This window comes from Entelurus aequoreus, linkage group LG02 (genome assembly GCF_033978785.1).
Source record: "Entelurus aequoreus isolate RoL-2023_Sb linkage group LG02, RoL_Eaeq_v1.1, whole genome shotgun sequence".
NCBI classification, from domain to species: domain Eukaryota; kingdom Metazoa; phylum Chordata; class Actinopteri; order Syngnathiformes; family Syngnathidae; genus Entelurus; species Entelurus aequoreus.
Window position 1 is genome coordinate 75415686 of NC_084732.1, and position 13385 is coordinate 75429070.

A 13385-nucleotide genomic window follows, 5' to 3' on the forward strand; every position below is an offset into this window, starting at 1 on the left:
GTGGTCAAATACAAATAAGGCAACAAGAGAAGTATCCTACACTTGTCTTTTGTAAAGTAATTCTGAACAGCCTATATGGGCATCTACATCAACTATATGATTTGCCTGAGAAGCTGGACAGGACAAAAAAATAAATAGAATAAAATTAAAAAAAAATAAAAAAAATAAAAAAATCTATTTGGACTTAATTCTTTCGTGGCGGGCCGCCACAAATAAATGAATGTGTGGGAAACACTGGAATATGCTTTGACTGTATGTATGTGCGTGTGAATTGTTGTTTGTACGTATGTATGTATGCATCCTGTGATGGGCTGTTGACCAGTCCAGGGTGCACCTTGCCTCTCACCCAAAGTCAGCTTCATAGGCTCCAGCTGACCCGTGTTCCTAATGAGGACAAACTTATAGAAAATGTATAATCGAAGTTAGTTGTGTAGTAAGGGTTGCAAAAAAAAAAAAGAAGCATTAATCGTATTTTACAGTTCAAAATGTGGCTTCTTTTTATGCAGGTAGCCTCCATAGTCCCAGGAGTACAATTCAGCTCGTTAGTTACCGTTTTCAGTCAGCCCCAGCGGTTGTGGCATGCAAGCCAGCCGGGCATTAAAAAGCCTTTAATATGATAATGTATTAAACGTCATCGAGTGCATTGAGTAATGATGGCCTCAGCTCCCTGGAGCTTGAGATGAGCCGGTACAAAGTAAAATGCGGAGAGGGCTGTGAAAGAATGCACTACGTCAGGGACATGGCCCATAACACTAAATCTAAACATACTGTTTAATGCATCTGCAAGTGTAAAGTTATTACCTTATTAGGATTCATGACTAAGTTTGACAACCTTTGGAACTCAATGCTGATTGGCTGATCGGCCGAGTTACAGTGATAAACCAAAAAGTCAGGGTAGTTAATGGTATATGAATCCTATTGTCTGTTAACCGTTCCCAGTACTCAAAGGTACCAATTTTTGGTACTTCTATGTGTGTTTCTATGTTATTAAACATTAATTTGTCCAATAATTAAAAAAAAAAAAATTTTTTAAACTTTGATTATAATAACTGTGCTGTCCAGTTGTTATATCTTGTTTTCTTACACTTCTGAGCCTCATTTTCAAGTATTATACAGTAGACTTTGCATGCAGCTGCAATCCCTAGACATGGCAGTTGTGTACTGACCACATCCAGTCGAGGCGTAGTATTTGCCGCTAAGCTGAATCTAGGTCTTTGTTGCGCCCTACAACTGTAAGTATTGTTATTGCAAACCAGCTGTGTAATCTTTTTTTAATGTATGATTTATTTAAGAGTTTAAATATTTACAACAACTTATATAGAGAAGTATACATTGAAATGTTTGTAGTTTAAAAGTTTGTAAAACATCACACCATACAGGGGAAAGGAAACAACCAAAGACAAAACATTTTTCGATAAGACTAATATCAATGATTAAAAGAAAAAAATCTGATTTGTAATCTTAGTTATTATTTTATCAGCCCATTTGAAAAGGTTGAAATCGCCAATTAATATTGCTAATGCTAATCAGTAGCATCTCTCTGGCGAATCCAAAGTAAACTAGCAGTGAGAGAGCGCGTTTTGCAAAGCGGAATCTTACTGTAGCGTTTTCTATCAGTTATACTTGCTTTGTTGGCATGGAAAAATTTAACATTTATCTAGAGTCAGTTCGACTGAGTCCGCTATGAATGCTGCTTGAGTGCTTGTTTGCCTGCCAAGTGTTTGAGCTGGCCGAACCTGCAACCAGACATGTCGTCACATCCAACAAAGGTATTTAAATACGGCATTGTTTATTTTACATGAATCAATACCCGGTAATACCGATAAAATTTGGTCTGTACCTTGGGGCGGTATGGCGTAGTGGGTAGAGCGGCCGTGCCAGAAACCTGAGGGTTGCAGGTTCGCTCCCCGCCTCTTGACATCCAAATCGCTGCCGTTGTGTCCTTGGGCAGGACACTTCACCCTTGCCCCTGGTGCCGCTCACACTGGTGATTGAATGATGAATGAATGATAGGTGGTGGTCGGAAGGGCCGTAGGTGCAAACTGGCAGCCTCGCTTCCGTCAGTCTACCCCAGGGCAGCTGTGGCTACAAATGTAGCTTACCACTACCAGGTGTGAATGAATGATGGGTTCTCACTTCTCTGTGAGCGCTTTGAGTATCTAACAATAGAAAAGCGCGATATAATATCTAATCCATTATTATTATTATTATAAAAGTACCAAATTTGATACCCATCCCTAGACTTGATGCAATGTGGCAGTTGGAAGATACAGCACATGCAATAGATGCTTTCAAGCCAGACTTTATTTGTCGACTTCTTTACAACAGATTGAAACCGGAAAACCTCTTCTGGTGCCAAAACACCTGTGTGCCCATAAACCCTGTTTACTAACCACCCTCAAAACTACTCGTCTACCGAGTGTCCGCCACAACTCGACTAAACCCGTTGTCTCATGTGTCTTTTTGTGACTCGTTGCATACTTCTGTCTCTATTCCAGGATGTTGACGTTGACAGTCAGTCATACACAATGACCGGGTTGAAGAAGAACACGCAGTACAGTTTCCGTGTGGTCGCCAACAACAAGCACGGACCAGGAGTCTCGACCGATGACATCACAGTCCGCACACTGTCTGATGGTCAGTATATAATGGGAGTGAAACTGCACTCTAGTCTGGTTACAACTACATTCTCAATACATTAATACAACGGAGCCTCCCTTTATGAACCTTATTGGAAAATAGAAAAGTTTGTTTATTGAAGAAAATTTCTCCTTTGAAAAACAATGTAAACATGGATAAGATGGTCCAGCCTCGTTTAAAGTTCATATTTTTGTAAAGGCTGAAACCGTAAAGTAAAAGTACAGCGCTATACAGTACTTTATATCAAACAAACTTAACAATGGAGTGATGAATCAACTTACTATTTACCAACAAAGTCAAAACAACAACCAGCTGACCGGCCCTTCTCTCATGCAGCCACCCTGCCGACACACAAACACACACACACACTGTCACTAGCCCTGGGGTGCACTTACAGTTAGAAATCACAAAAAGTCTTAACTTTAACAGCCAATGATTAGGAATAAAAAAATAATCTTCTTTGCGAGAAGGGATGAGGAGAAGGCCAGCCAGTGTTGGCAACGCTGTGAATATTTTTTGTGAATAATTTAAAGGCCTACTGAAATGAATTTTTTTTATTTAAACGGGGATAGCAGATCTATTCTATGTGTCATACTTGATCATTTCGCGATATTGCCATATTTTTGCTGAAAGGATTTAGTATAGAACAACGACGATAAAGATCGCAACTTTTGGTATCTGATAAAAAAAGGCTTGCCCCTACCGGAAGTAGCGTGACGTAGTCAATTGAACATATCCGCAAAGTTCCCTATTGTTTACAATGATGGCCGCCAGAAGTGAGAGAGATTCGGACCGAGAAAGCGACGATTTCCCCATTAATTTGAGCGAGGATGAAAGATTTGTGGATGAGGAAAGTGCAAGTGAAGGACTAGTGGGGAGTGGAAGCGATTCAGATAGGGAAGATGCTGTGAGAGCCGGGGGTGACCTGATATTCAGCTGGGAATGACTACAACAGTAAATAAACACAAGACATATATATACTCTATTAGCCACAACACAACCAGGCTTATATTTAATATGCCACAAATTAATCCCGCATAAAAACACCTAGGTGTTTGTTATGCTAGCTACTAGCTACTAGCTCGAGCTAGTTATAGCTCGAGCGGGTTATATGGACGGGATCCCGTCCATAAAACCCGCCAATACAATTCAAACACCTGCACAACACACACACTCACTCAGCCCAAAGGAACGTTCACCTAACCCAAGGTTCATAAAGCTTATATATTTAACCAAAGTTACGTACGTGACACGCACGTACGGGCAAGCGATCAAATGTTTGGAAGCGCGCGGGTGGGACCTGATATTCAGCTGGGAATGACTACAACAGTAAATAAACACAAGACATATATATACTCTATTACCCACAACACAACCAGGCTTATATTTAATATGCCACAAATTAATCCCGCATAACAAACACCTAGGTGTTTGTTATGCTAGCTCCTAGCTCCTAGCTACTAGCTCGAGCTTGTTATAGCAAGCGATCAAATGTTTGGAAGCGTACTCACGGTATCGCGTCTGCGTCTCTGTATCCAAATCAAAGTCCTCCTGGTAAGAGTCTCTGTTGTCCGAGTTCTTCGATCTTGAGTGCATCTTTCGGGAATGTAAACAATGAAACACCGACTGTGTTGTGTTGCTGACTTCCCTCGCAAAATACTCCGCTTCGCACCGACTTTCTTCTTTGCTTGCTCAGCTTCTTTCTCCATAATGCAATGAACAAATTGCAACAGATTCACCAACACAGATGTCCAGAATACTGTGGAATAATGAGATGAAAATAGAGCTATTTCGTATTGGCTTCAATGGGGAAGCCATACCTCTGTTAAACTGGCTACGTCACGCGCATACGTCATCCTCCAAAGGCGTTTTCAACCGGAAGTTTAGCGGGAAATTTAAAATGTCGCTTTATAAGTTAACCCGGCCGTATTGGCATGTGTTGCAATGTTAAGATTTCATCATTGATATATAAACTATCAGACTGCGTGGTCGGTAGTAGTGGGTTTCAGTAGGCCTTTAAACCACACATTATTTAATCAATCAAAGTTTATTTATATAGCTCCTAATCACAAGTGCCTCGAAGGGCTGCACAAACCACAATGACATCATTCATGACCATGTGAGAGTCCAGTCCATTTGGGGCAAGCAGAGGGTCATAGAGCAGTGGTCCCCAACCTTTTTGTAGCTGCGGACCGGTCAACGCTTGTCCTTAAATAAAATAGTGAACGTACAAGACAACTTGTCTTTTAGTAGTAAGTAAACAAACAAAGGCTCCTAATTTAGCTGCTGACGTATGCAGTGACATATTGTGTCATTTTCCATTCTATTATTTTGTCAATATTATTAAGGACAAGTGGTAGAAAATGAATTATTAATCTACTTGTTCATTTACTGTTAATATCTGCTTACTTTCTCTTTTAACATGGTCTATCTACACATCTTATAAAATGTAATAATCAGATGCTTTACATTAGTTTTGGATGATACCACAAATTTAGGTATCTATCCGATACCAAGTAGTTACAAGATCATATATTGGTCATATTCAAAGTCCTCATGTGTCCAGGGACATATTTCCTGAGTTTATAAACATAATATGATTTTTTTTTTTAAACTAAAGAAGATTTTGTGATGCTAACAAATATTGATGTAATCATAGTAGTATCGACTGGATACGCTATTGTACTTGATATCATTACAGTGGATGTTAGGTGTAGATTGTGCCGCCGGTGAGCTATCATATCCTCCTTCGGTGTGTAGTGAAGCATGTTTAGCTGTTCCTCGTCCTGCAGGGATGATACTTGTAAGACATTTACTTAATTTGTCCCCATGGAGACCAGGATTAGTGATTTGGGGGGGGGGGATTTTGTTTTTTGTTGATGTTTTTTTTCCATAAAGAAATACAATCATGTGTGCTTACGACTGTATCCCTGTAGACTGTATTGATTTATATTGATATATAATGTATATGTTGTGTTTTTTATGTTGATTTAATTAATTTTTTTTAATTAATTTTTTATTTTTTTAATTTCTTGTGCGGCCCGGTACCAATCTGTGGGCCCCGGCTCGGTGGTCGGGGACCACTGTCATAGAGGACTGGTTCACACTAGGTCAAGACTTAGAACAACTAGCACAGGGGTCACCAACGCGGTGCCCGCGGGCACCAGGTCGCCCATAAGGACCAGATGAGTCGCCCGCGGGCCTGTTCTAAAAAAATGTTTTTAAAAAAATCAAATAAATTAAAAATTTTTTTTTTTTTTTAAATTAAATCTACATAGAAAAAACACAAGATACACTTTCAATCAGTGCATCAACCCAAACAACCTCCCCCATGCACACTCATCCACACCCACTCACACAAAAGGGGTTATTTCTTTCTGCTACCAATATTCTGGTTCCCACAACATAGACAACACGTCTGCAAGGGACACAGTCCCTAAAGCACACATGATTGTATAGGCTGCTGGTCCACTAACATTTTCATTAATTACTATTTTTTATGTAATTATTTTTATATTGTTTTACTTTCTTTTTTATCCAAGAAAATGTTTTTTATTTATTTATCTTATTTTATTTTATTTTTTTAAAAAGGGCCTTATCTTCAACAGACCAGGTTGTCAATGAAATTAGATTTGTTTAAAGGGTTTTTTAAACCAGGCCCAGTCCAGATAATGTCCAAGTCGGACTCGGCAACACACACCTTCATTCATGCACACAGAAAAAAATTAGGGAACACAACAGATTGCATATAATTTATAAACAAAATTACATTTTCAAAATAAGCATTTATGTACAGTCCAGATTATGTCCAGGTCACTCAAATTAGGGAACACAACAACAGATATCATATAATCTATAAACATAATTATACTTTCAAAATAAGCCTTTGAGGACTTCTCATCTTTTTTTTAATGTTTTTTGGCATCATTATCGTTTTCAACCATGTAACTTTCTAAAGTTAGAAAACACTGAATAAATGTTTTAAAGAAAGTAATACTAAGTGAATATCTGTTTTTGGCCTTAAAAATAAACATTTTACCGAGTACTATAATTAAATTGACTAAATCGTGATTGTCAATGAACTCTCCTAAAATAACAGAAACCACATTAAGCTTCATAAACAAACCAATCCTTAAACACATTTTTTCAACTTCCACCCAAAACAAAGACACAATATGACAATACCAAAACAAATGCAGGGTGGATTCAGGCTCCTGACAACAAAATCGGCAATCATCTGACTCTGTCATATTCCATAATTTTAACATTTTCCCTGTGGGTAAGAAGTTATAAATAATTTTAATTTGAAAATAACGATTTTGCACATCGATAGTGGTTTTATAGATTAGTTTGAATATGGCATCCCATGGCAACGGGCAGTCAAAAAAGTCCTCCCATTTTCCATTTGTGTTGTATGAGGCAGCCTTCAAATATTTCTTTATTAAATAAAAATTATATATTTTTCTATTTATTTTAGTTTCTTTTTGCCAACTAGAATTTCTTATTAGAGGTTTACAAACTAATAATTTAGTAGTTCCATAATTAATTATTTGTTTCCATCTTTTCCCAATTACTCCAGTTAGTTGATAAAATGAAAAGCTTGAGCAAGCATCACCATACATAGCTCTAAATTCATCATACTTCATAATTTTACCATTTTCATTGATAATATCATTGACAAAAATGATTCCTCTTTCAAACATATTTTTCCAAAAGAAAGGCTTTCCATCTATTACAATATTAGAGTTCATCCATATTAACTGCTGCAAAATATCGTCTCTTTTTTCTGGCACATAAAATTGAAAACACCACTATGAGTGGATTGTTTCCTTTATGAACCCCGCCATGTTTCCCAGCAGACTCTCTGGGAGGGGATCACTTGTAAAAAAGGATACAATTTCTTTTGATACAGTACATGTTTTTTGTCCAACAGGACATTTGTGTACCACTCAATGTTTAAATACATCTTTGGAACAATTGATGCTTTTAAAGACAGACACATAGCTTCAAGGTTGAGAAGTTTCAGGCCCCCATATTCATACTCTTTGTACAAAACATTTATTTTAATCTTTTCTGGTTTGCCGTTCCAGACAAAATCGAAGACCCTCCGCTCATAAATCTTAAAAAAGTTTTGTGATGGAGCTGGTAATGACAAAAACAAATAAATAAATTGAGGAATAATTAACGAGTTGGCAATAGACATTTTACCATACAAGGTTAGGGATTTCCCTTTCCATAATTGCATAATTTTGTCCAGCTTTCTTAGTCGATTATCATAATTTACTGAGCCTAGATCTTCCAGATTTTCTGGGACAACAAAACCAAGTATGTTAACTGGTCCATCTGTCCACAAAACAGGCACTTTGCATTCCATTCGAAAGGACGTTCCCTTTAGATTTCTGATCCTTAACATTTTACATTTATCATAATTAAGCTTAAGGCCAGCTTGCTGTGAAAATATGTCCAAAAGATTAAGAAGTTTTTGCAAACAATGAGGAAAAATCTTATCTTTGTGAATCAGCCTTTTCTGACATGAACTTCATCAAGAACAAACACAGAACACGCCTCACTGATGCACATCTGCAAGACTCACTCAGAGTTGCAGTGTCAAGTTACACACCAGAGTACAACACACTAGTTAACAGCATGCAATGCCAGGCTTCCCACTAACTGACAAAGAAACAGATAACAGATTTGGTGTCCAGTTCAAAGTGTGACATGATATAAAAATTTGAGAGTTTACTTTTGTATTTTACATGAGTTATTATTTGTACAAACATGGTGCAAAGTAATTCATGATTTGTTAAAAAATGTTAGTGGCTAGCTAGTTAAAATGGGATATTGTGATTTCACAAGACTGTCTTAGAAGTGATCATTTGAAAATGTTCAATTTGAAAAATGTGCACTTAGAGAAAATATAAAAATAAAGTGTTGCATATTGATATTTATCTGTTTCTATATATATTTATTGTGAGAAATCATTAAGATGATCAGTGTTTCCGCAAAGATAAATATCATTAATTATTAATAATAACAGAGTTAAAGGTAAACTGAGCAAATTGGCTACTTCTGGCAATTTATTTAAGTGTGTATCTAACTGGTAGCCCTTCGCAGTAATCAGTACCCAAGAAGTAGCCCTTGGTTTCAAAAAGGTTGGTGACCCCTGAACTAGCACTTCCTGCAGACTGGTATCTCTCCAGGGATCATCCGTGGCTATCTGGAAGGGGGGGGGGAGGAGAAGCGGCAGGTCAACTGGTCTAAAACAGAGCCTATTTAAAAGCTAGAGTATGTAGATGGGACTTAAATGCTTCTACATCACTTGTCTGTAGCTTTTTTTGGACTTATTTTGAGCTAGCAAAACTAGAAAAATACTGTAAAAAGGCTAAAAAAAAAAAACATTTTAAAAGCACACAAAGTAGCAATTAGCACAGTAGTTAACAGCAGCACTGAATGAGCACAGAATATCGATCACAAAGGATGTGCTGCCAGGCACAAAATGTCTGCGCTGCGAGGCACACAGAGACTGGATGACACGTTTGTACATGGAGACAAGGTTTGCACAACAGAGCATATTTTTATTCGGGCTGGGGTTCGTAAATGGAAATACTCGTACAATGAGGCTTTCGTAAATCGAGGTTCCACTGTACTATATTGTATCATATACTCAATGAACTCTGTTTTGTTTGAATGAATTGTCTCTCTTTACCAATATTGTTTTCGTCTGTGTCACAGTGCCAAGTGCCCCTCCTCAAAATTTCACTCTGGAGGTTCAGAACTCAAAGGTAAGCCAGTGTTCAAAAGGTTTATGTCTGATTTCCCTGAGCGTAAGATGCTCGTTTTGTGAGAAATAGATTGTTCATTCCCTGCCAACATTTAAACAACATATTGCTGTTAGTGTGTGCGTGGGTCTGGGTGTGTGTGTGTGTGTGCGTGATTAGCTGCACGACACTGTCTCACCACCCCAGCTGGTTAAGAGGGTGTGTGAACCCTCATCGATCGTCTCATCAGCAGCAGGCCCGCCTGTCAGATGGATTTATCCTGGGTATCGCGCTCCCATCAGTACAGTTTCAGCTGAAGACATGCTGCTAAATGGACAGGCCAGCCTTGAAGACTGCGGACAGGCAATGACAGCATTTAAATGTCTCGTAAAGAACGATTGCGTGATAATCATTTTAAAAGGGAATCTTTAGCCATTTAGTGGCATCGTTTTATAACCATCGAAATTTGTACAGTTCTGTTATTATCGCCTTATGGAGAATTGAATCTCCAGCTGCATTTAGTTAAGTGGCTTCCTTACAGTGACTTGTTGTGTCTTGGAGTCTTTTAACACTAATTTATGAAATCACATTTACTACCGTGAATAAACTGTTGCTCTTGTGTTACATCGTCTGCAGAGGTGGCTGCAGGCTTTACAGCAGGCTGAAAACAAGACGCCGAAATAGACTGCCTATCTTCCCCCCCATTACATGTTCAAACAGAGGGCTGCAGGCCTGTTTAACACACGCCTCCACCAAGTGATGGATAAAATGTTTCTGAAGATTATACTCACGATCTGCAAGACAGACGGTGTACATAGAGAGCGTTAAAAAAATAAATAAGTAAAAAGGGTACATGTGCTGACTGCAAAAACATGTTTGGAGGCCTTTCCTCCCTCCTGGTCGGTCAGTACGCAGAGTGGAGAAGTGTCAAGAGTAATGCCGATAGGAAAAGGACCGTTCAATAATTCTATCGCACAGCAGCAGCTTGAGGGAGCACTGGCCAGCCGTGTTAAAGGAGTCAGCTGGGAGTTGAGGGTTGGAAAGCTGCTGCTGATGTTGTTGTGAAGAACATGAAGAGGAGTCGTTGAATGGAAAGGACATGTATTGTTACTGATGTCTTGTTAGTCTCTCCCCAGTTACACCCAAACAAAAGAGTACATACAAACTGTGAAACAATTATCTGCTGTCTTTTCTTTCCAAACAGCCCTCATCCCAATCAGTCAATTTAGAAGCATACTTGCCAACCCTGAGACCTCCAATATCGGGAGGTGGGGGGGGAGGGGGGGGGTGGCTAAGGGCGTGGTTAAGAGGAGATTATATTTACAGCTAGAATTCACCAAATCAAGTATTTCATATATATATATATAATATATATATATATGTATAAAATACTTGACTTTCAGTGAATTCTAGCTATATATATATATTTTTTTTTTTTAAATTTTATTATACATATAAATAAAAGACATACTTGAATTTCAGTGTTCTGCAGGCTATCCAGTAGGTGGCAGTATTGTCCTGTTTAAGAGTGTCACAACATTGCTGTTTACGGCAGACGAACTGCTTTACGGTAGACTAAACGTGACTGCTGTTGTTGTGTGTTGTTACCGCGCTGGGAGGACGTTAATGAAACTGCCTAACAATAAACCCACATAAGAAACCAAGAACTCTCTCTCCTCGTTGTGCACTCTACTCTCTAAAAGCCGTAGATGTTATGACGTCATTGGGCAGGCAAGCTGCTGGGAAAGCGGACGTGAGAACGGCTGTCCCCACTCAGGTCCGCATTGAGCTGGAGGGGGCGTGGCCTCCAGCTCCGGCTGAATACCGGGAGTTTGTCGGGAGAAAATCTCTGCCGGGAGGTTGTCGGGAGAGGCGCTGAATAACGGGATACTCCCGCTAAAAACGGGAGGGTTGGCAAGTATGTTTAGAAGTTAAAGTTAAACCACTGATAGTCACACACACATCATCCTCTGCATTTGACTTATCCCCTTGTTGCACCCCTGTCATGTTCAAACACTGATGACATCTATTAATCAGACAAGAAGCAAGGAATCATGCAGACACAGAGTTCAATTTAGCTCATGAGGAGACATGTGTTTTGGGCTGTATTCTAGTTACAGATCCAAACTACGTTCTAAAAGTCCCGCCCGCATGCTTCCTCTATTTATTTGGAAGGTTCCTGTTACATCACTGAAGCTGTCGCTGAGGGAAGGGGGTAATCTCGACAACTCCAGTTAGACACAATATATGATTATACAAAAATGCAAATGTGTTGACGCTGGTGATATCGCCTTGTCTCTGCTCTGTTTGTGTCACGGCCTAGGCAGTCAGCAGGCCGAGTCTGGACACAACACTGATAGAGACGGCTGGCAATCTTTTGGATCGCCAGCTTTGCACAGATACAAAAATCTAACTTGAGCACAATAGCTAATAACTATAGCAACGGACTTTAAGCATACTAAAGTTGTGTGATAACTTTACACATAATTATTCTAACAACCCCCCGGAGGGCGTTTAGGAATAATTTTGGTGATTTAACCCCCAATTCCAACCCTTGATGCTGAGTGCCAAGCAGGGAGGAATGTTCCGATCAACTTTTTTGGGCTCTGATCACAATTTAATTTTTTTTAATCTCAGATTGATCCGATATCGAGTCCCAATCAGATACATTAGATTCAACCGCAGAAACCTGCATTTTTAAACGTTAATTTTCGCGTCAAAATATCAATGCACGTTTTTTTTTCAATGAAATATCAATAAAAATACGATCCAAACAAAATGTGTTGAACAGTTCACTTCAGCCGCAGGTACTCGCCGTTCCTCTTGCTTCGACGTCGCACTCAGCTGCAGGACGGGGAGACAATCAGGAGCACTGAAACAAGCTCGCTTGTTGTCGCCGCCAACGTTGACGGCTGTCTACTTTGGTGCTAATCATATTTGGATGATTGCAATCCAAACACTGTTATTTAAAGTTAAAGTTAAAGTACCACTGATAGTCACACACACACTAAGTGTGGTGAAATTATCCTCTGCATTTGACCCATCCCCATGTTCCACCCCCTGGGAGGTGAGGGGAGCAGTGAGCAGCAGCGGTGACCGTGCTTGGGAATCATTTTGGTGATTTAACCCCCAATTCCAACCCTTGATGCTGAGTGCCAAGCAGGGAGGTAATGTCCCGATCAATTTTTTTGGGCTCCGATCCTAATTCGATTTTTTTTAATCTCAGATTGATCCAATTTCGAGTCCCAATCAGATACTTTGACATTCAATTCAATTTCTTTATTTTTAAACGTTCATTTCCGCATCAAAATATCACTCTGCGTTTTTTTTCCAATGAAATATCAATAAATATACGATCCAAGCAAAATTTGTTGAACAATTCACTTCAGCCGCAGGTACTCGCCGTTCCTCTTGCTTCGACGTCGCACTCAGCTGCACGGCGGGGAGACGATCAGGAGCACCCAAACAAGCTCAAAACAAACGAGCTTGACGGCTGTCTACTTTGCTGCTAATCATATTTGGAGGATTACAATCCAAACACCGTTATTTCTGAACCAGTTGTAGTTCTAGAGCAGGGGTCCCCAAACTAAGCACTTATTTTTTATTTCTTGGTGTTGTTTAAAGCTAGTTCAGCGAGAGACACCGAGAGTAACAAGCGGTAGAAAAAAAATATATATATAAAAATAATAATAATAATAAATTAATTAATTAATTAGAAAAAATATGTATATATACTCCTCCACATCGAGAGGAGCCAGATGAGGTGGTTCGGGCATCTGGTCAGGATGCCACCCGAACGCCTCCCTAGGGAGGCGTTTCGGGCACGTCCGACCGGCAGGAGGCCACAGGGAAGACCCAGGACACGTTGTCTCCCGGCTGGCCTGGGAACGCCTCGGGATCCCCTGGGAAGAGCTGGATGAAGTGGCTGGGGAGAGGGAAGTCTGGGCTTCTCTGCTTAGGCTGCTGCCCCCGCGACCCTACCTCGGA

At 39.6% G+C, this 13385-nt stretch overlaps 1 protein-coding gene across 8 annotated transcripts in view; it reads left to right on the top strand.

Moving 5' to 3' along the window:
- neo1a (neogenin 1a) overlaps nt 1-13385 on the top strand; it is a 434693-nt gene that overhangs the window by 353547 nt on the left and 67761 nt on the right. For all 8 annotated transcript variants that reach the window (XM_062032365.1, XM_062032313.1, XM_062032347.1 and 5 more), the window contains exons 11-12: nt 2499-2637; nt 9373-9422. In XM_062032365.1, coding sequence (XP_061888349.1) covers nt 2499-2637; nt 9373-9422 — 189 coding nt within the window. The remainder of the gene's footprint in view (nt 1-2498; nt 2638-9372; nt 9423-13385) is intronic.